This window comes from Mustela erminea, chromosome 18 (assembly GCF_009829155.1).
Source record: "Mustela erminea isolate mMusErm1 chromosome 18, mMusErm1.Pri, whole genome shotgun sequence".
NCBI lineage: Eukaryota > Metazoa > Chordata > Mammalia > Carnivora > Mustelidae > Mustela > Mustela erminea.
In genome coordinates, this window is record NC_045631.1 from 17,182,789 (window position 1) to 17,205,851 (window position 23,063).

The 23,063-nt window shown below is 48.2% G+C and overlaps 1 protein-coding gene and 1 pseudogene across 4 annotated transcripts in view; one reads left to right on the forward strand and one right to left on the reverse strand.

Annotated features, from left to right (window-relative positions):
* Nucleotides 1-23,063, reverse strand: part of RPH3AL (rabphilin 3A like (without C2 domains)) — a 142,255-nt gene that overhangs the window by 20,042 nt on the left and 99,150 nt on the right. For all 4 annotated transcript variants that reach the window (XR_004280426.1, XR_004280427.1, XR_004280425.1 and 1 more), the window contains one exon: nucleotides 5,737-5,911. Coding sequence is in view for 1 of the 4 variants with exons in the window: in XM_032319990.1 (XP_032175881.1) it covers nucleotides 5,737-5,911 (175 nt within the window). In the remaining 3 variants the exon portion in view is untranslated. The remainder of the gene's footprint in view (nucleotides 1-5,736; nucleotides 5,912-23,063) is intronic.
* On the forward strand, nucleotides 16,057-16,484 carry LOC116577152 (annotated as a pseudogene).

Consider the following 23,063-nt stretch of genomic DNA (forward strand, 5'->3'; position numbering starts at 1 on the left):
GCTCAGCGGGGAGCCTGCTCCCCCCGTCTCTCTGCTTGCCTCTCTGCCTACTTGTGATCTCTGTCTGTCAAGTAAATAAAATCTTTTTTAAAAACCCCAAAACACTATGTTAAAATGAAATATAACTCATATGCCTTCAAATTCACCCTCTGGAAGTGTACGATTCCATGGTTTTTAGTATATTCATTAAGTTGTGCAACCATCACCACTATTCAGTTCCAGAATATCTTTTTTTTTTTTTTTTTCAGTATATCTTTATCACATGTTCTCTGTACCCATTAGCAATCCTTCCCCCTTCCCCCCAGCTCCTTGGTCCTGGCAATCATGAATCTACATTCTGTTTCCATGGATTTGCCAGTTCTTTTTTTTTTTTTTTTTAAGATTTTATTTATTTATTTGAGAAAGAGAAAGTGAGCAAGAGAGCACAAGCAGGGGCAGTGGGAGACGGAGAAGCAAGACACCCCACTGAACAGGGAGCCCATCTTAGGACTCGATCCCAGGACCCTGGGATCATGACCTGACCCGAAGGCAGACATTTAACTGACTGAGCCACCCAGGTGCCCCATGGATTTGCCTGTTCTGAACATTTTATAATCAGAGTGATACAACTGTTATGACCTTTGTCTCTGGCATCTTTCACTTAGCAGAGAGTATGCACAGTTCATCCATGGCATAGCCAATGTCAGCAGCTCACTCCTTTTTTAAGGTTGAATAATATTCCACTGTATGATTAAGCCATGTTTCGTTTATCCAGTGGATAAGAGAAATGTCTGAATCTGTTCCTTCCTAAAAACTCCACTGGGAAATCAGATAGGAATTATTACATTTATTAATTTGGAGGGATCCAGATCTTTGTCTGCCTCTCTGCTTGTCTCTTGCTTTTTTTTTTTTTTTTTTTGTCCTGTAATAAAGTTCTATGATTTTCTTCAAGTTGAACCTACAATTGCTTTTCAACTTCACCTCTAGGTATTTTATAATTTTTGCTGCAATTATGAGTGAATTTCTCCATTGCTCCTTCTAATTAGCAGAGAGTAAAACTATCAATTTTTTTTTGGTGTGTAAACTATCAATTTACTTTGCATCCTGCCAGTTCCCAAACTGTCTTATTAATCCCAATGGGTTGTCTAAGCAGGCTCTCTTGGGTTTTCTTAGTATACAGTCACATCATCTGCAAATAATAAAATTTTTTCTCTTTTCCAATAGCAACAGATTATTTTCTTGCCTTATTTCATTAGTTAAATACTACAAAACACTGTCAACTGATGTCTGTTTTGTTTTGTTTTTTTAAAGAGAGCAAGAGAGGGCATTAACAGGGTGAAGGGCAGAGGGAGAAGGAGACTCCCACTGAGCAGGGAGCCTGACTTTGGGGCTTAATCCTGGGACTCCAGGATCACAACCTGAGCCAAAGTCCTACACTTAACCGACTGAGCCACCCAGGTACCCCGATAGGGGTATTCTTGATTTGCATTTTGATAGAGCATGGCTTCGGTTCTTTATCAGTGAATGTAATATTTGGTAATCGGATATTTTTTCTTCCTTGGTAGTTGTATCATATTTAAGCAATTTCCTTTTATTCTCATATTAAAATTTTAATTTAGCATGTATTTGTTTTTAACCTTGGAGAGGAAGACATTTTGAAGCAAGAGAGGAAACCTAGAAACCACAAAGCCAACAAAAGACATACCTGACTTCACAAAAATGAGAAGAAACAGGTTTTGAACGGCAAAATACTATGAGTAAAGACCAAGGTCAAACAAAATGGAAAGTCAAGGAGGAAAGCATTTGCCAGCCATCTACCATCCCTAACATACAAGCAGCGCCTACAAATCGATATGAGAAAATAAACCACTTAATAAAAAATGGGGTATGGGTTCAAACGGGTAATTTTTAGTGTATGTGCTACTGTAGCAAGCACAAAACAAGTACCATTTTTAAGATTTTTTAATGTATTTGGGGGGGAGAGAGAGGGAGAGAGATACAGAGGAACAGGGGTAGGGGAAGAGAAGAGAGAGCATCTGATGCCAGGAGTAGCTTTTTTTTTTTTTTTTAAGATTTTATTTAGTTATTGGGGCGCCTGGGTGGCTCAGTGGGTTAAGCCTCTGCCTTCGGCTCAGGTCATGATCCCGGGGTCCTAGGATTGAGCCCCGTGTCGAGCTTTCTGCTCAGCGGGGAGCCTGCTTCCCCTCCTCTCTCTCTGCCTGCCTCTCTGCCTACTTGTGATCTCTCTCTGTCAAATAAATAAATAAAAATCTTTATTTAAAAAAAATTTTATTGGGGTGCCTGGGTGGCTCAGTGGGTTAAAGCCTCTGCTTTCAATTCAGGTCATGATCCCAGGGTCCTGGGATCGAGCCCCACATCGGGCTCTCTGCTCAGCAGGGAGCCTGCTTCCTCCTCTCTCTCTGCCTGCCTCTCTGCCTACTTGTGATCTCTGTCTGTCAAATAAATAAATACATCTTTAAAAAAATTTTTTTTATTTAGTTATTTAAGAAACAGAGCAAGAGCGAGAGAGAGAGGACACATGAGTGGGGTTGGGGGTGCAGAGGGAGAGGAAGAAGCAGACTCCCCGCTTGATCCCACAACCCTGAGACCACAACCTGAGGAGATGCTTAGCCGATGGAGCCCTCCCGGTGCCCCCTAGGATCAGCTTTCATGCTGGGAAGCAGGGACTGTGGGGCAGGAGGGGGATGATGGTCCTGGGGTTTCCAGAGGCAGGGGCTCTGCTTCATGAGGGGAGCTGCTTCATGAGAGTGGGGGTGGTTTTCATAGTCCTCAAGTCTCTCTTGGGGTTGTCCAACAGAGCTGTGACCCAGGGGAGTCTGCAGGCCCTAGGGAAAATCCTTCCACAGTTTTTCAAATATCCTGGTGGGGTATGGGTAGTTTATTTATTCATTCATTCATCCACTCTTTTACCTAAGAAGTCTCTATCCCATGCCTCTCCCATGCTAGGTAGTAAGGAACTGGCCTATTCAGACAGACATGGCCCTGCCCTTATGCAGCTTCCAGTGTGGTGGGGATGGGTCCCCACCCCAGTGCTGGTCCCTCTATTTCTGCCTGGCCCTGAGCTCAGTTTGGGTTGAATGGGGTGCTCTAAGGGCTAGGCTTACCACACAGGCTCTCACTTGGCCTAAAAACTATAGTATTGACCCCAACCAACTACTAGGCCCCTGGGTATGGCGGATGATAGGCCTGGGGAGGGGAAGCCACTCCTGGAGCTGGAAAAATGTTAATTGGTCCTCCAGTTGTCAGTGGCTTGGAAAGGCCCCGTGAGGTCCCTATGCCAGACTCCCAAGGGTGCCAGCTAGGGGCTGTCTGCTGCCAGGAGTCTGACAGCCTGGAGAACAGCTTGAGAAGGAATTGGGACTGAGGCAGTAGCCCCTGGCAGCTCAGGAGGCTTCCAGACAGGCAAGGCAAAGCATTAGGCAGAGCCTGACCTCCAGACCCGTACACCACCAGGAAGCCACAGAAGCTAGTGTGGGGCTGACCTCCCCTCGTCCCAGGCCCAGGCCCATCACAAGGATGGGCCTGGGCTTCCAGTCTCCCACGGGGGTCCCATAGCCACCGAACGCCTCTATGAGTACACAGTAGGGTCTGCAATGGCCAGGGGAACCAAACTCAATCAGGAAGCACAGATCCCACTTCTGCAGAGGCTCATCAAAGAGACAACCACAGGATCAGGCTTGTGACCCCCTCCTTCCAAACCGCTGGTGCTTTGGTTCCTGCGGCAGAGAACCTCTGAGCTTTCGTCCCCCTCCCCAGCAATGCCTCCTCCATGTCGTCCACCAGCTCCTAGTCCTCCTCCCTCTCGACTGTGGGCTTTCTCAAGTTCAGGCCTGCCCACACCACGTACTCCATGCACCCCCCAGTGTACCCCATCTCTGCAGGTATGCAGATACCCTCTGGGCCTCTCCAACCGGCCTGGAGCCAGCAACTGTCACCTTTCTGCTGCCCATGGGCAAGACACATAAGTCATCTGCCTGGACCCCCCTTCCTGCTCATCACTAAAATGGGGATCATCATCACAGAATTGCAACATGCCTGGCCCGGGGGCTGCACAAAGGATGTGCTGCCTCCTGCTCCAGAACCCTGGAAGCTTCTGACCCAGTCTGCAGATGGAGCCCAAGTTCACCTGGAGAACCTCCACATGGTCCGGCCTGGCCACAGTGCAAACTCAGTTAATAAACCACGCCACCTGCGTGTGTGGGGGCCGCTGGCTTCCTCACCCGCATCATCATGCTCCTCTGCATGACTTCGGGGAGGGAGGCCCTGTCCTTCCCGGGGTGTGTGTGAGCACACGAGTGTGTGTTAACGTGTACCCGTGTGGATGCTGAGCACACAGGGCAGTGAGGACACCTGGGGCCCATCAGAACAACATTCTGTCTCCCCAGCTGTAACTCCTCCATCACCCCAAGGGACACAGGTGTGCCCCAAACAGGGCAGGGGCATGAGGAAGCCTCAGCTGGGGGGTGGAAAAGGGACCGAGTGGAGGAGGAAGCCACTTCTCCAAAAAACCCCATTCTGGGCTCCTCCCTGAGGCCAGTGCCATGCAGCCTGTGCTCCTGCCCGTCTGCCCAGGGGACCCTTGCCCTTGCCCATGGTCCCTACAAGGGTTTTGCTGCGGCAGTGATGGCGAACTTGTGGGAAGGAGAAGTGCAAACAGAGGCCAGCAGAATTTGTGAGGAAGGCCTTCTGGACAAAGAGGCGGGGGACGCCTAGGAGAGGATTTCAGGAGACCAGAGACCCCGCAGTTAATGCTGGTCATGGCTGGACAGGCTGACCTACAGCTGACGTTTACTTTCCACAGGATATCACTTGGCAGCCTTCAACATTTTGTAATAAACATACCTTAATTTTGCAACAAGGGAAAAAAAGCCCCAAAGATAGATGCCAGGTCTTAAACCAAACACAAAGATCTTTAAGAGCCCCACAAAAACAGCTGCCATGTCTACGCAGACCCTAAACTTGGACCCTTTAGGCCAGAAGGAGCGAGGGCCCAGAGGATAAGACCCGGCCTTTTGGTGCCATCTCAGCCATACAGCAGTTCAGTAAGTGCAACCTCTTCCCTGGGCCTCAGGCTACACCTCTCTAAAACAGGGGTTAAATACCCACCCTGATCACCTCTGGAGCCTGATGTGAGACCAGGAATTTTAAAAATGAAGATCACGAACATTAAAGCATCCTGCAAATCGGGGAGGGCCGTCTACCATACCAGGTACTGTGACCACCAGTGGGGCTGAGCTCCCTTCCGATGGCAGCCACCTGGCCGGCTGCCACAGCAGTGCAGCTTCCACGTGACCCAGAGGGCCCTAGGCACAGTCATCTTGCTCATTAGGACCAGGGAAACCAGGAGTCCTCCTTCCAGAGATGCAACAGAAGCACCAAGAAGAGATGGTACAGGCCAGCTTTGGAAAGCTGCATTTTCATACTTTGCGGGAAACCTCAGTAGGTATCATGCTCCTGCGAAGATCCATAGCGCTCACAGCATCCCTAGCCCCAAAGGAGCCTTTGCTTGTGAAATGGCCCCCCAGTGGACCCCCTGCTCCAAGCGATCCCTGTGCTAAGGTCCAGCCGCCCACGTGGGTGTGGGTGGCAAGCTGAGGGCCCAGGGAGGGACGATGTGCCAGGATGAGCCCCATGCAGGTGTGGCAGACCCTGGCCTGGTGCCTTAGCACTGCCCAGCTGGCTGACAGCAGAATTGTGACAGCTGCTATCTTGGAACAGGCAGCAAAGGGGACTTACCTCTCCCTCGGGCCCATGTGTAGACACGACTAGTCTCAGTGCTTCTGGGCTTTTGCTCGGTGGGCTCCATGGGCAGAGGTCGGAAGTGGGGGTCATCGGCCCGGCCGGGGGTCTTCAGCGGCAGGATGTACTTGGGGAGCCCTTTGTAGAACCAGGCCCCTGACCTCTTCCAGACCTGGCAGGGGTGACATCTGCTTAGAGCAAGGGACGCAGGGCAGCCCTCCCTGTACTCCCATACTGGCCCGCCCTTCTCTCCTGTTGGAAAGGGCTCTGTGCTGTGGGCGCCCAGAAGGTGCTCCATATGCTACCTGCATTCCTCCCCTCTGCCCCTTCCCTCGAGGCTCTGGGGCAGATCGAGTGGCAGGAAGCTCAGAGAAGGGCCAGGCTGAGGGACGGTGCAATACTGGAAGCTGTCCTGGAGAGCTCCCCAGGGTTGAGGCGCTCTCTGTGCCAGTGCAGGGAGGGCCCCAACCTCAGAGAGTCCCAGGTTAGAATTCCTAGCAGCACTGAGATACGGTCATCAAACTCTCCATGCCTACTTCAAGAAATGCCAAGTACTCCCTGATCTCTTTTCCACCGAAGGATATATGTTCAGGATATTCAGTAAGGGGGGTGGGGGAGAGTTTGAAGGAACGTGACCTTCTCAGAGAAGACTTTGGCGATGCAGAGCAGATGGCTGGGGTCCAAACCTTGGATCTGTCACCGGGCCGCTGTGAGATAGGGACACATGGACCTTCCAGATTCCCAGTTTCATCACCAGGAGGTGAAATGTAGGAAGAGTTCCTGTCTCACAGGGCAGCCACGAGGACCAGACTCTGGAATGAATGTAAGACGCCACCAGACAGATGAGATGCTTATGGCCGTCACTGCCACCCTCTTCTCTCATCTGACAGACAAGGAAATCCTAAAACCAGTGGACCAAGTTCCCGAGGGGAAGGGGAGGGGAGGGGTAGAGGGAGAAGAGAGAGAGACTCTTTTTTTTTTTTTTTTGAAGATTTTATTTATTTATTTGACAGAGAGAGATCACAAGTAAGCAGAGGGGCAGGCAGAGAGATGGGGGAAGCAGGCTCCCCACTGAGCAGAGAGCCCGATGTGGGGCTTGATCCCAGGACCCTGAGATTATGACCTGAGCCGAAGGCAGAGGCTTAACCCACTGAGCCACCCAGGTGCCCAGGAGAGAGAGACCCTTAAGCAAGATCCATGGTGGGCTCCGTCTCACAACCCTGAGATCATGACCTGAGCCAAAATCAAGAGTTGGACGCTTAACTAACTGAGCCACCCAGGCGCCCCTCAGAAGAGAGAATTTAAAATCAGAAGGCCAGAGGCTGTCCTGATTTTCTCTAGGACAGAGTTTCCTAATCCCCAAGCCTCCTCTGTACCTTAGTTCTATGGTTTGTTAACACAGGCTGGACCAAAAAAAAAGAGTTTCTAATCATGTACACTTGGGAAGCACTAGGTTAAACAAAGCATTACTGCAGGATTCCTCAGAGCCTTTAAGATACCAAAGTACATAGGGTTCTCCAACAGAGCCAAAGAACATACAGTGCTTCCCACTTAGAATCTACTCAACAGGTTTTCCTAGAGAAGCTCAACCCAGGTAATTGGTCTGCACATACTCTGCACCTAACTGTGCAGCACTGAAATCACTCAGCTATCATGAGTCATCTTCTTATGCTCCAGAGTGCTAGGCCTGGGGCCACTGAGTCCCAACCCTGTCCCTGGCTCAGATCACTCACCCCTCCCTCCCAGGTACCCTTGCAGAAGGGACTGCTTTCGTGTGGCTCTTGAATAACATAGAATCCATCTGGTAGGATGAATGCCTGTGGAGACCCCTTTAAAAAACCCTTTCTGATCCTCACACGGCCCTCCTACAGTAAGTATTTATTTGAATTGACAGAGTGTACACACAGTCTAAAATTGACATGGTGCAAAATTAAAAAGTCTCCTCCCCATTGCCAGAGGCATCTGGTGATAAGTTCTTTGAAGAAGCTCTGTTACTATCCCCACTTTCCAGATGGGAAAATTGAGGCTCCAACAACTTAAGCAACTTGCCCAAGGCCAGCCCTCATTCTACTGGCCTCTGTTCTACAGGGGAGGTCCCAGAGTCTCATCCCAACAGTTTATAGATGCAAAGTAGATGCTCACTAAGTGTGGCTAAGTGGTGAGTAAAGCCTCAGCAGGGCAGACCTCATCGGGGACTGAGTGTCCTGCAGAATGGGCGCCTTGAGGGGAGGGAGCTGCCGTATAGGCAGAGGGAAGGGGCTCAAGCAGTGGCTGCCAAGGCCACCCTGTCTTGGTGCAGCTGCTACGTGGTTCCTGAGAACACAGGCCCAAGCCCAAGAGGCCACAGGTGGCCAGCGAGGTGCTCACTCTGCCTCTGCTTTGCCTGCCTCCCCTGAGCACACCGGCCTCCTGCCCCCCCAACATGGGCTGGACCTCGGGGGGATCGAATGGAGCAAGCCCTCAAGAACCAACTGTATGCCCAGGGCACGAACACAATTTGTTCTAAAGAATCGTGTAGACGCACCCTGTGTTTGCCTCCCACCTAACCCTGCATCAGAGCAACTGTTCTGTGTCTCCACCACCCCTTTTCCATGGCTTCAGAGTTTGGATTTATGAAACATAATTAAACCAGCCTTCCACTGATAGACATTTACCTGGTTTCCAAAGTTTCACTCTTGTGAACAGCACTGCAGTGATCATCTTTGCAAACACATCAGTCAGGTGTCCGTTATGGCCTTACACCCATAATGGGTATAACCAAAACACCCTGGGGGCGGATCTGCTGGGTCAAGGAGTGCGTCTAAGTTTAGATGGGGACATCCATTGCCGGACCGCCCTCCAGGAAGAAGAGCTGAGGCTCCAGTGGAGTGCTACATGCCTTCAGGCTGGGAAACCTGCACTACATTTCCCAGTGAGATCTAGGGTCTGGTCTGGGGACCAGCTCAGAGCAGTTCCCACGGGCTGCCGGATGTGGGGGACATGCATGTCGGGACCTGCAGCTACCAGAGTTAGGTGCCACAGGAGGGAGGATGGGGGCCCCATGGTCTCCTCTGGGGCACATTGTGTGGGCCTCTTTGAAGGGGACTGGAGGGGACAACACCAAGGGTGACTCAGTGACAAGGTTTATGTGTTACTGCTGTGTGGCTTTCCGTGGGACAGACCAAGAGATGATACGGAGTTGCGTTTGGAGACTCCACAGGGCCAGACGCATGCCTGATCCTCACTGAGGCCTCATCGTGGGCTTCTCGGTTCTTCCTCCAGAGCTGGGACCATGGCTCTGGCCCAGGCATGTGCATAGTCCTCACTTTCCTTTTTTGTTTTAAATTAAAATTAATTTTAGTTTAAAAAATGTCCATAGGGGTGCCTGGGTGGCTCAGTGGGTTAAAGACTCTGCCTTCGTCTCGGGTCATGATCCCAGGGTCCTGGGATCGAGCCCCACATCGGGCTTTCTGCTCTGCAGGGAGCCTGCTTCCTCCTCCTCTCTCTCTCTCTGCCTGCCTCTCTGCCTACTTGTGATCTCTGTCTGTCAAATAAATAAATAAATAAAATCTTTAAAAAAAAAAATGTCCATAGGTGGCTCAGTTGGTTGAGTGTCTGCCTTGGGCTCAGGTCATGATCTCTGGGTCCTGGGATCGAGCCCTCTGTCTTGTTGTCCAGCTCCCTGATCAGCGGGGAGTCTGGTTCTCCCCCTGTAGCCCACCCCGCCCACCACCCTGCTCATGCATACTCTCAACTAAATAAAATATTAAAATATTAAAACATAAATCCATAACATGAAATTTACCATCTTAGCCATTTCTAAGTGTATGGTTCGGTAGTGTTAAGCACATTCATGTTGTATAACCCATCTCCTGAGCACTTTTTATCTTGTAAGGTGGAAATTCTACACCCACAGAACAACAGCTCCCTAGTCCCCTGTCCCTCCAGCTCCTGGCAGCCACCATTCTACTTTCTGAGAATCTGACTCAGAAAGAATTTGATGACTCTAGGTACTTCATATGAATGGAATCGTGGGGTATTGATCTTTTTGTGACTGGCCTTTCACTAAGCATAAGATCCTCAAGGTGTCACAACCTGCGTCAGAATTTTCTTCCTTTTTGAGGTTCAACACTAGTATTCCACGGTAGGTCTACACCACATTTTATCTAGCCATTCATCCATGGATGGACATTTGAGTCATGTCTGCCTTTTGGCTCGTCCTTTCATTTTATTTTTTTTAAGATTTTATTTATTTGACAGAGAGAGAGAGAGAGCACAAGCAAGAGGAGCAGCAGGCAGAGGGAGAAGAAGCAGACTCCCTGCTGAGCAGGGAGCCTGACGCAGAACATGATCCCAGAACCCTGGGATCATGACTTGAGCCAAAGGCAGACGCTTAACCCACTGAGCCACCCAAGTGCCCCTGGTCCTTTCACTTTTAGAGACCACTAGGCTCTACCATCCAGGAAGGGGCCCAGGGACAGGGCACTCACCACTGTATCTTCGAACTCCTAGCACGTGTCTGACACACAGTAGGAGGTGCTCAGCAAACAGGCTGCATGGCTGAACTGGCAGCTATAGGTAGTTTGCCAAAAGTATCCCAATCCATACAGCTGTCATCTTCCTAGAGATGTGACCTGAGGGTTTCACCTAAGTCCTTGTAATTAATGAAGTGGATTAACTGTTTCAGATTAAAGAGGGATAAAGAAGAAATGTTTAGGAGTGCCTGGGTGGCTCTGTCAGTTAAACGTCTGCCTTGGGCTTACGGCACAATCCCACGGTTGTGGGTTGAGCTCTGCATTGGGCTCCTTGCTTAGTAGGGAGTCTGCTTCTCCCTCTCCCACTCTCCCTGCTTGTGGTCTGTCGAATAAATAAATAAAATCTAAGAGGAAGAGGAAGAGGAAGAGGAAGGAGGAGAGGGGGGAGGGGGAAGGGGAGGGGGAGGAGGAGGAATTGGTAGTAGTGCTCAGCGGGGCGTACCAGTGTCCAGCATTCTCCTGCAAACCTCCCTGACTAGGTACTCCCAGCCCTTCCTAGAGCACCAGTGCCACCCACAGCCAGGGCTGTCCCTGGGTCCCCTGGCTCATCACAGCCAACAGGCCCCAGGCCCTCAGGCTCATCACCTGTTGCAATGATCCACTTCCACCCCGACCCCATGCTTAAAAAAATACTGATCAGTAAAGTGCTTTTAGAAAATAGGATAAAGATGGCAACCCTCTTGGGTCCCCTCACTCTCTGGGAGCTTTGTACTATCACTTTGCTATTGCTCAACAAATCTAGGGTGCCTTGGTGGCTCAGTGGGTTAAGCCTCTGCCTTTGGCTCAGGTCATGATCTCAGGGTCCTGGGATCGAGCTCCGCGTCGGGCTCTCTGCTTAGTGGGGAGTCTGCTTCCCCCTCTCTCTGCCTGCCTCTCTGCCTACTTGTGATCTCTATCAAATAAATAAATAAAATCTTAAAACAAAACAAAACAAAACAAAAGCTTGCTTTGCTTTGCTGCCCTCTCCCCCCAAAATAGGATAAAAAGCCCAAAGTTATTAGGCTCCATTGCATGAACATGTGGACAGTCAGTGGTTTTTTTGGTATTCAATTATTTTTGACCTATAAATCCCCCCATTAACTTTCATATAATTCATTCTGACATTTATGCTCAGCAGGGAGATGACCCCATGGGCTTATCCTGGGGTCCAGTGGGTCAGTCATTCCATGTGAGTTCATAATCCTCGGGCCTGGGGTCTGCCTACTTCTGACGCCACCACAGTGGACAGAGACCAGAAGACCAGAAAGGCCAGAGATCCGAGACCGGCTTGACGAACCGCAGTTCCTGAGCCCCCACAGCAGGGGTGACTGGAGCACGCAGGGGCCTTACCCACTGTGGAGGGCACTCCTGGGAAGGAGCATATGAAATGCAGTGTTTTGGAAAGTGCCTTCCACAGGGGAGAGCAGGACTGCTGAGTTGAGGTGGGAGGGATCCCAGCTGGCTGAGGGGTGTCTCCTCCCCCCACGTGAATCCCTGCCCATTCTCAGACCTTCTCATGCCTTGAAAAATGCAGGACCGGAGCTTTGACTTTGAACCCCGTTTTTTCTGCTCTGAGCATCCAGGCCCATGCCCTGTGGCCTGGCCCAGCAGCCCCCACCCCTGGCCTGCCCTAAGAACAGCAGCAGCAGAAGCCCTCCACAGATTGGAAAACCTCCACTTCCAGGAGAGGCCGTGGGACTCTGCAAAGCCCTAGTCCTCTTCCCACGTGTGGTCTGCAGTGATAAGGCCAGGACGGCGGCCAGCCTTGAAAATGCCTTTAGTTAAGAAAAGACCCACGCAGCAGCATTTGGAGGGGTGGCCAGTGGCATGAAACCCTCCCCGTATAGCACTGCTTTGTGCTCTGCTTCGAGGTTTTCATTAGGATTTCAGCTCACGGCCAATCTGACTGCAGCTACTGATGGATATTAGCCAAGCTGTTCCCAGGGAATTTTAATTACCATGATAACGATCGCTAATCATTGGCGTTTCCTAAATGGCTGTGGCTGGAGAAGGCGGTGAGTGCCAGGCCCTGTCAGGAAGAAGAGGATCCTAGGGGACCAGCCACTGGGGAGGATGGACAAGGGATGGCCCAAGACCTCTGTCCCTGCTCATTACCCCATCCCTTCCCTGTGCTCCTGCCTCTCAAACAACTCGGGAGTGCCCTTGAATGAATTCAGGTGAGGCACCTGGGTCTGCGCAGAGGTACAGTTTGGGGCCTTTGCACATGCTGTTCCTTCCACCTGACATGCCCTTCATCCTCGTCTCCCACCAAGGCAGTGACACTGCCCGTCAGAAGTCTTCTGCACCACCTCGAGCCGAGGCAGAGCACGTCTGCCATGCTCCTGGAGGCCACATGCAAATGCAGCAACTCCAGCATTTTGCCCAGCCAGGTTGCTGGGAGCCCAAGGGCAAGGCTGTGCCCGAGCCACCCCCGTATTCCCAGGGCCCCGCGAGGAGCCGCAGCGTGGCAAGAATGTTGCCGACTGACAAATTGAACGAATAAACGAGGAAGGCAAAGCAAAGGAATCATCCTCAGGGGACAGAACTCAGGCTCTGTCTTTAGGGAGACCATGTTGTGTCTGCTTAACAAGCTCCAGGCTGGCCTGGTCTTGAAAAGCCACAGGAAATGGCCTGTTACAGAGATGTCTTCCTGCTTCCACTTTGGTCTTGTAAAAAGAGTTTCTTAAGGAGTCAACCCACCTGGCAGAGAGGCTGCACAGCCTTCCCTAACCCATTACCTGAACACATATACACACACATATACACACACACATGCACGCACACACAGCATGTCAACCTCCTGGGAACTCCACCATGCAAGCTAAACTCCATATCATGGCCAACAGGACCCCAGAACTCTACCAGCCTTGCCTCCCTCACCAGCCCCATCTCTTGCCTCCTCCTGCCCTGCCCTCGGGATCAGCCAGACAGAGCTGCTCCCACTCCCTGACCACATCAAGCTGTCTCTTGCTTCCAGGCCTTTGTACCAGTTTTCCTTCTTTCCTCCCTGGGCTGGGATGAAGAAATCCAGCCTTTAGGAAATGACATTTATCCAGAAGCTTCCACAGAACTGTGCAGGTCTCCCACTGCAATGCACACACAGTTCTGACTATCCATGTATATGCCTGTTTCCTGCACCAGATTGAAAGCTCCAAATCTTGTAACAGTAGGATGCACATAGGCCCCAGTGCCTGAAAGCACACCAAAATCTGCCAGCTGAGGCCATGAGCTCATCTGAATTTCAAGGTTTTATGTAACTCAAGTTCCTTAAGAGAAGCCCTGGCTTAGAGGGTGCCATGGACTGAAGTGGGTCCCATGCCCTAATTCCTATGTTGATGTCCTGGGAGGCAGTGTTTGGAGATGGGTCTTCGGGAGGTAGTTAGCGCCAGATGGGGCCGTAAGGGTGGGTTCCCCTCATGATGGCATTCATGTCCTTAGAAGAGACAACAGAGAGCTTGCTTCTCTGGCCTCTGCGGGAGGACACACGGAGGGGGCAGCCATCTGCAGGCCAGGAAGAGTGCTCTCAGTGGGAACCAGCTCTGCCGGAGCTCTGATCTGGGACTTCTAGCCTCCAGAGGGTGAACAGTAAATTCTAGTTGTTTAAGCCTTCCTTCTGTGCTCTCTTGTTATGGCAGCCTGAGCAGAGTAAGACAGAGTGAGAAGCCGGGAGGTTATAGAAGTTTAAAAAATGGCCCCTAATTATTATCCTTTCCTCCCATCAAGAAGTGGGGTCTGTTTCCCCATCCCTCACATCTGCTCTAGGCTTGTGACTTACTTTGACCAACAGATTGTGGTGGTGGGAACACGGGACTTCTGGCCAGATCTCGAGAGGCCAGGCAGCTTCCCTTCTCACTGTCTGGAACACTGTGGCCATCCTGTGAGAGAGCCTTGTCCAGTGTACAAGATGAGAGGCCACATGGAGAAGAACGGAGACACCCCAGCCATAGCCAGCACCTTCTGCAGAGGAGGGAGCCTTCTCGGACCCCTCCCCCAGTTGAATGGTCCATGACTGCAGCCCTCGGATGACGCTGGGAGGTCTCAGCAGAAGAACCTCCCTGCTGCACCCAGCCCACACTGCAGACTCAAGAGCAAAGAAATGGTTGTTGTTTTAAGACATTTAAGGCTCCAGGCCTCTAGCAGGAGGTCCATCTCTATTTAGACACTTCTAGAAAAAGAAATAATCAGGTATGTTGATAACTAATTGACTAAAGTAGGAAAGCTAAACTCAGGGACTTGAAAGCAACAACTGGAGAATAAAAGGCTCCTAGAAGTTAAAAATACAAAGTAGAAATATAAAAATGTAAAATCGGGGCGCCTGGGTGGCTCGTGGGTAAAGCTTCTGCCTTCAGCTCGGGTCATGATCTCAGGGTCATGGGATCGCAGTCCCGCATCTGACTTTCTGCTCAGCGGGGAGCCTGCTTCCTCTTCTCTCTTTGACTGCTTCTCTGCCTGTCTGTCTGTCAAATAAATAAATAATCTTTAAAAAAATAAAATAAAATAAAGGCTGAAAGAGAAAAATGAGGAAATTTGGAATGTGGAACACAAAGAGAATGAAACAGAAAAATGTAAAAGAAGTGATAGGGAACAAAAATGCTCAATTTGAGGGATCTAAACTCCTAATAATAGACTTCCCAGAAAGAGAAATTAAAAAAAAAATTCCTGGACCTGAAGAAGAACATGTGTCTTCAGATTAAAGGATTTTTATTGAATATAAGGTAGGAAAAATGAAAAGTTAAAAAAGCAATAGTTATATACTCAAAATCATTTAGTTCCAAGTATAAAAAAGAAGATCCTAGAAGCTTCCAGAAAGAAACAGACCTATGAGGAAACCAGAATCAGAACAGTATCAGACTTATCATCCACAACACAGGTTGAGAAAAGGTATGCATCCAGCGTTCTATAATCCAAACTATCAATTGAACATGAGAGCAAAGTAGAGACTTTTTAGATCTGCAAGGACTCCAAGTTTTCCTTACACATTCTCTTTTTAAGAGGCTACTTAATAGAACTGTTTTAGAATGGAAATTGCTCCAGTTCTAAACTCAGTCTTTTTACCCCCACGCCCTCTATTGACTTGTGACCCTTCATTTCAAAACAGTATATGGGAAACATTATAGTTTGGTGACAGTAAGGATATTTTAAAGTGGATATTTTACCATTTTACTGCTATAAAATGAGTTGATTTCAGTTGATCATTTTATTTTTTCGATGGAACTTTTTTTTTTTTGGTTGGGGAGAAAGAAATGAATGGAAGAAAAATTATTTTGCTTTTATTTGAATATTGTGTACTAACAACTTATAATAAAACTACATTGCAGGAAGTGAAGAAATATTTTGAAATTTAGCAAAATAGCTACAGTATTCAAGTATCTGAAATTTTAATATGGTCTTAGCGCTTTAGACTTTCCTAGAAGTCACAGTATCTAAGTTATTCTTAATAGTCACAGTCGATAATTCTGCTGACCATAGCAGCTAACCTAAAATTGAAGATATTCATGTGACATGAATAGCCTGTGTTTTAAAAATTAAATATTTTATATAAAATTGGAAAAAAAAAAAAAGAGGCTACTTAAGGATGGGCTCCAGCAAAATGCAGGTGAAAAACAAAAAAGAGGAAGACGCAGGCTCCTAGAAACAGAGTTTCCAACTCTGGAGGGTGGTAAGAGGAAGTCCCATGAGGTCGGCTCTCAGTAACCAGTGCAGGTTGGAGCCCCAAGAGGGTCTACAGGGGTTTCTGACAGGAAAAGAGAAGGCTCTGCACAACAGAAGGTAAAATCAAAAAGCTGTAAAAGGGCATAACATTTCACTCTCTTGTCTTCTCTGCCCTGGGAGCAGCTCTCCTGCCACAGCCCTAACTCCCTGTGATGTCTGCCTGTGCAAAGTTCATCTCCACCCCCTTCTTGGACAGGAGCACCTCTCACCTCTCACTGTCTGTAGTGGGGCTAAAAGCACAAGGGACACTGACAGATGGGGTACCCTATAAGAACCTCAGCAGCTTGGCAGCCCCACATCCCCTGACCTCACTTATTCCCAGCAACACCTTCCAAACCAGTGAATTTCAAGGGACATTGACAGGGAAGCCAAGTTCATTGGGACTCGGACTGCTGTGTTGGGGAACCTCATCATCGGTTAGGCCAGGAATCCCTCTCTGAAGCAAGAGCTCTTCTCCTATGCCATTCTGGGCTTTGCGTTCTTGGAGGCCATGAGGTTCTTTTGCCTGAGGTGGCCTTTCTCATCCTCTTCACTATCTGAAGGAGCTGTCTCCACCTCCCATAAGTCTTTCTCCTGAGTCTCATCTGCCCTGTATGTTCCTTTTCCTATACCTCCCCAGGTAGTCTGCAGAAAGTGATTGGCTTAGGGTTTGACAGAGGGGAGGCAAATAAATACCGTGTTAGTAAGATTTTTTTAAAAAAAGGGCATAGCATTTCATTATTCTTTTTTCATTGAGGAAGAAAAAAAATCAGTAAAAACCTTCAGGGAAAATTGAATCTCAGACCAGAAAGTCATGATCTAAATACCAGGTCAATTAAAATATGGCACAGGAATGAAAAATTCAAAAGGAATTAATCGGATCATGGTAATTTTCATTTGGGGGATGTAGGGGTCAAGATAATTATCATAAATGTGATCTTCAGGGGTGCCTGAGTGGCTCAGTCGGTTAAGCGTTAACCTTCTACTCAGGTCATAATCCCAGGGTCCTGGGATCGAGTCCTTCATCGGGCTCCCTGCTTAGCGGGGAGTCTGCTTCTCCCTCTCCCTCTGCCTGCTGCTTCCCCTGCTGGTGCTCTCTCTCTGGCAAATAAATAAATCTTTAAAAAAATGTGATCTTCACATGCCATCTGACCCTGAGGTGTTTAATTGTTACAAAAAATTAAGAAGTTAAATCCCCAGTAATTGTCGAGCATTATGTATGTGTTATGGACCGTTTTTAGGAGTTTATATACAGTAACTTATTTAACTCTCACCAATATCCCATCCTGTCGGTATCAGCATAACTCTATTTTACAGACAAGGACACACCCAGTGCAGAGAGAACAGGGAAGACAAGAACATAAACTGGAGCCCATGCAGTCTGGCCTGGGACCTGCCCTCTTCAACTTCTTATAAAATCATGCACGGGTTTGCTAAATCAAATGCTATTTTTGCATTTCTCAACCTGAACTAACTTAGGGACAATGTGTTCTAACTTTTCTTAGATTCTGTATTTGTCTATTTGGCATCCATTGATCACATGGCCAAACTACTGGCCAAAGATGTTGCTATTGGCCCTGTGATGTGGTTTTTGCAGGCACGTGAAGGTCATGTGACAAGCCCTCATCCCCACACCGTCAAACACTGCCTTAGTTGACCCTCACCCACCCGGCCAGTATCCCCCTGCCTTAAATCAGTCAGGGCCGCCCTGTATGCCCCAACGCCTCTCTAAACTGCTTCAACTAGCCAATCCAAAGACAGTTACCCTGCCCTGCCTTGCCCTTCCCATAGAAACCCCAGTAAAGGCCCTGGCCTAGGTTTTCCCCTCACTCTTTCCTGCCTCCTGACCAAACCTGGTGCTTCTCCATAAAACCCGTGGGTGGCGTGCCCCCTTCTCTTGGGAACTATATGCAATAGATTGTTCTTTCAAGGGCATTTGCCTCTGTGTTGTCACTTAGTCACTTTTGTAAATTAAGACCCAGTGAGGGAGAAAGAGAGAAAGAAAGAGAGCATGAGCGCGCATAAGCAGGGGGAGAGGCAGAGGGAGAGGGAGGGGGAAAAGCAGGCTCCCCATGGAGCAGGGAGCCAGATATGGGAGTCGATCCCAGGACCCTGGGACCATGACCTGAGCCAAAGGCAGATTTTTCACTGACTGAGCTACCCAGGCACCCCAGGAGTCGGAATTTTGATGATGGGAAACACCTGGATGGTTTTCCAAAGGGAACCGGGGCTTCTAGTGCTGCGTCCCTCAGAAAGCAGAAAGGGCTGGGGGCATCGTGTGCTATTGGCTGGAGTGCATCTGCTCTCAAAGACAGCTGGCCAGGACCCTCAAACCAGGTTTCCGTGGTGACAAGCTGAGTATGAAAAGCCGTAATTATAGCCAACAGCGACAAGCTGATACCGAGCAAGGCAAGTTGACATGAGATGTGCTGATGTAACACACAAATGCATTTTTAGTACTAGTTCAAACCAGATTGGGACCATCACACCTTAAAGTTCTGGCTAACGGCTTGATTACCTGCTGCCCTACTCAAGGAAGGAGACTCGGCATTTATATAGTGTGTGTGACTGTGGCATGGACCTGACTGTGTGTCTGCTCAGCGTGAGCAGCAAGTGGGGGCAGAGAGTAGGCCACTAGGCCTGTTTCCACACAGAGGCAGCCCAAGGAGCCCCGTGGTATCTGCCAGCCCTCAACCCTAGAACAGCAACCTCTACCTGCCCTAGGTAAGGGGGTGTCTCTGTGATCCGGAGTATGGCTGTGATTCTTACCCTGAAAAGGTACTGTGGGTCATATCAGCAAAAAATAGAAAACAGGTGCATCTAGTTTTCCTAAAAAAAAATTGCTCAAAAGTAGAGTTCATTTGATCAACAAATGAATTAAAATAAAAAGCTCCTGAGTGGGGAACTCATGGTACCAGAAAATGAACAGTGATCAATGAAATAAAGACAGAATTCAGTCTAAATAACTGGGTACGTATAACTACAAAATGATAAAAATGTGAAGGAAATGATGCTTAAAACGTAGATGTAAAATAATCAGCTAACGGGTGTCTGGGTGGTTCCATCGGTTAAGCATCTGCCTTTGGCTCAGGCCATGATCCGGGAGATCATGAGATGGAGCCCCACATCGGGGTCAGGGAGCCTGCTTCTCCCTCTTCCCTTGCTCCTCCCCCCTGCTCATGTTCTCTGTCAAATAAACAAATAAAATCTCTTTAAAAAAATAAAATAATCAGTTAACAAAAAAGAGACTCTGACCCAAAATTCCAGATTGTCTCAACAAAAGCAAAAACTGGCTTAAAACTGTAACATACATAGGACTAAATCTAACCAAAGACATAAAGGATCTGCACTCAGAAAAACCATAGAGTACTCATGAAGAAATGGAGCAAGACACAAAGAAAAGGAAAAACGTTCCATGCTCATGGACTGGAAGAACAAACATTGTGAAAATGTCTAAGCTACCCAGAGTAATCTACACATTCAGTGTATCCCTATCAAAATACCATCAATTTTTTCCACAGAGCTAGAACAAATAATCCTAAAATTTGTATGCAACCAGAAAAGACCCTGTATAGCCAAAGGAATGTTGAAAAGGAAAACCAAAGTTGGTGGCATCACAATTCCAGACTTCAAGCTCTATTACAAAGTTGTAACCATCAAGACAGCATGATACTGGCACAAAAACAGACACATAGATCAATGGAACAGAATAGAGAGCTCAGAAACGGACCCTCAACTCTACGGCCAACTAATCTTCGACAAAGCAGGAAAGAATGTCCAATGGAAAAAAGACAGCCTCTTTATCAAATGGTGTTGGGAAAATTGGACAGCCACATGCAGAAAAATGAAACTGGACCATTTCCTTACACAACACACAAAAATAGACTCAAAATGGATGAAAGACCTCAATGTGAGACAGGAAAACATCAAAATCCTTGAGGAGAATACATGCAGCAAAATTTTTGACCTCAGCCACAGCAACTTCTTGCTAGAGACACCGCTAAAGGCAAAGGAAGCAAGGGCAAAAATGAATTGTTGGGACCTCCTCAAGATAAAAAGTTTTTTCTGCACAGCCAACAAAACCAAAAGACGATCTATAGAATGGGAGAAGATATTTGTAAATGTCTTATCAGATAAAGGGCTAGTATCCAAAATCTATCAAGAATTTATCAAAGTCAACACCCAAAGAACAAATAGCCCAATTAAAAAATGGGCAGAAGACATGAGCAGACACTTCTCCAAAGAAGACATCCAAATGGCTATAACAGACACATGAAAAATCACTCGGTATCAGGGAAAAACAAATCTAAACCACAATGAGATACCACCTCACAACAGTCAGAATGGCTAAAATTAACAAGTCAGGAAATGACAGGTGTTGGAGAGGGTATGGAGAAAGGGGAACCCTCCTACACCGTTGGTGGGAATGCAAGCTGGTGCAGCCACTCTGGAAAACAGTATGGAGGTTCCTCAAAAAGTTGAAAATAGAGCTACCCCACGACCCAGCAATCGCACTACTGGGTATTTACCCTAAAGATACAAATGTAGGGACCCAAAGGGGCACGTGCACCCGAATGTTTATAGCAGCAATGTCCACAATAGCCAAACTATGGATAAAGAAGAAATGGTATATATACACAATGGAAAAAAAAAAAAGAAAGAAAGAAAGAAAAGAAAAGAAAAAGAAAAAGAAATCTGGCCATTTGCAATGACATGGATGGAACTAGAGGGTATTATGCTAAGTGAAATAAGTCAACTAGAGAAAGACAATTATCATATATTTTCACACATATGTGAAATGTAAGAAACAAAACAGAAGAGTATAGGGGAAGGGAGCGAAAAATAAAACAAGACCAAATCAGAGAGGGAGACAAATCATGAGAGACTCTTAATCATAGGAAACAAACTGAGGGGTGCTGGAAGGGATGGGAGAAACCGGGTGATGGGCATTAGGAGGGCATGTGATGCGATGAGCACTGGGTGTTGCCTACAACTGATGAATCACTGACCTCTAACTCTGAAACTAATGCAATGTATGTTAATTAACTGATTTTTAAATAAGTTTTAAAAAAGTGGCTGATATATCTGCTCATGTCTGGGCTCCTCATTCTCAGAGGCCAAGGGGTGTTAACAGACACTCTGTCTATTGTAACGTAAGCAATTAGACAAATACTGCCTTAAATATTTAAAAACTTCTATAGGTAAGTACACACTTATCCGTCCCTTTAAGGTAACCAACAGAACTAAAACTAGGGGAAAGTTTTGTCATACCAAAATACATGATTTTCTGAATTTTTTTTCTTCCTCTTCCTCCTTCCCTCATTCCCTATCTCTCTCTTATTTTGAAAATGTTCTTTTCCTTGCCATTTTTGCTCTGTACAAACTGAGTTTAGAGCGGCCATCTTTCCTCATTGCTGGCTTCCCTTATGTCAGAAAGATGACGCTTACAATCAGCCTCTGAAGACGGAGCAGATATTAATTCAAACAACATTCATTCAGCACCGCCTCTGTGTTAAGACAGAGCCACGGAAGAAAAGATTGCATGTGTGTGCAAATGAGTGACCCGTGGCATAAAGCCACCCCAGACTGAGGGCCACGGCCAAGTTTTTCTACCACCGGAGACGATGTTTCATGCCCTGCCTTCAGGAGCCGTTCCGTTCTGACGGTCGTCCCTATATCCATCCCCCAAGGGCCTGGAGGGTAAAACCTAGCCATCCTGCACCAATAAAGGCCTTTGAGTAGCCCCAGAGCCACGGGACAGAGCTCTCCTCCTACTGCAGGCTCTGCACTTACCCCTTGGGAAGTGCTAACTCATGACTGACATGCTCCAGAAAGCTAAGTGAAACCCCTCCTGGCAGTATTTGTGTTTTAAAGGATAAAGATTTTTAAAGGATACTACTTGGGGCGCCTGGGTGGCTCAGTCATTAAGCGTCTGCCTTCGCCTCAGGTCATGATTCCAGCGTCCTGGGATTGAGCCCCACAATAGCCTCCCTGCTCCAAGGGAAGCCTACTTCTCCCTCTCTCGCTTCCCCTGCTTGTATTCCCTCTCTGTCTCTGTCAAATAAATAAATAAAATAAAAAATAAAAAATAAAGGATAGTACTTTATAGCCTCCAGAGCGTGTGTGTGTGTGTGTCGGGGAGTCTGGCTATCTCCCCATCCTCTAGGCCCCCGCTCATCCCGTCTGGACAGTCTCCTGCTTCCGAGGTACTGCTGGGGGCTGGCGGGTTCCCCACACTGGAGCCAGGCCTGCGCCTCATCAGGAGACAGGCTGGAAATCAAGCCTCAGCCAAGATGGAGCTCACACCTGACCTCTCTGCCAACCCCACCACAGCCCGAGAGTGTGAGGGAGCCCTTGTGAATTTTCTTCTCATTTCAAGTGGTTTTTGAGCAAGCAGATCAGTCTGGAAGGCAAGCAATTGGCAGTGTAGTGGAACAGAAAAAAATGCAGTGAGAAAGACTCTTCTGAGGGTGCTATCTGTTTTCTTGACAGATAATTTAAACACCTTGGCTAGACTATTTCAGAACCAAAGGAAATGCTCTGGCTTCCATTAACCCCTGGCAAGGGGCTCGCTCCTGGGAGGCTTCCGCACAATTCCTGGTGAGGAGTGTTTGCAAGCTTCGGAGGGAGGTGGCTCTCTGTGGCTGTGGCGGGGCTGTGTGGGATGGGCCAGCCTCCACCTGGGGCCTCACCCCTTCCTCACTGCCTCAGCTCTGGGGCTGCGTGTCCCCCCGGTGCCGTCCTGGCCCCCCGCGTCTCCCCATCACCTGTGAGGTGGAAAGGTCCCCGCAAGCCACCGAGAACAGGGACCACCCCTCCCGCCACAGGGTATAATCAGCATGTCCCATGTTCTGATTCCAACTCTATTCATTCCCCACGTGCAGCAAGATAGTTAAATATTAATATTAATATGATAGTTAAATACTTCCCCCATCTTCCTTCTCTCTCGGGTTCCACAGGCCATCTTGTCCCCGTTTTTGGAGTGGTCTAGCGAGGTCACCAAATCTGAGGACAGGCTCAGGACGCTTTCACAACTGTGGTTAATTACTTGCTTTGTCAACAGAGCCTGCGGGCCCGCTCTTACTCTTCATTTGCCGGCAGCCTGAAATCCCTCTGCACCCCAAATATTTAACTGTCTTG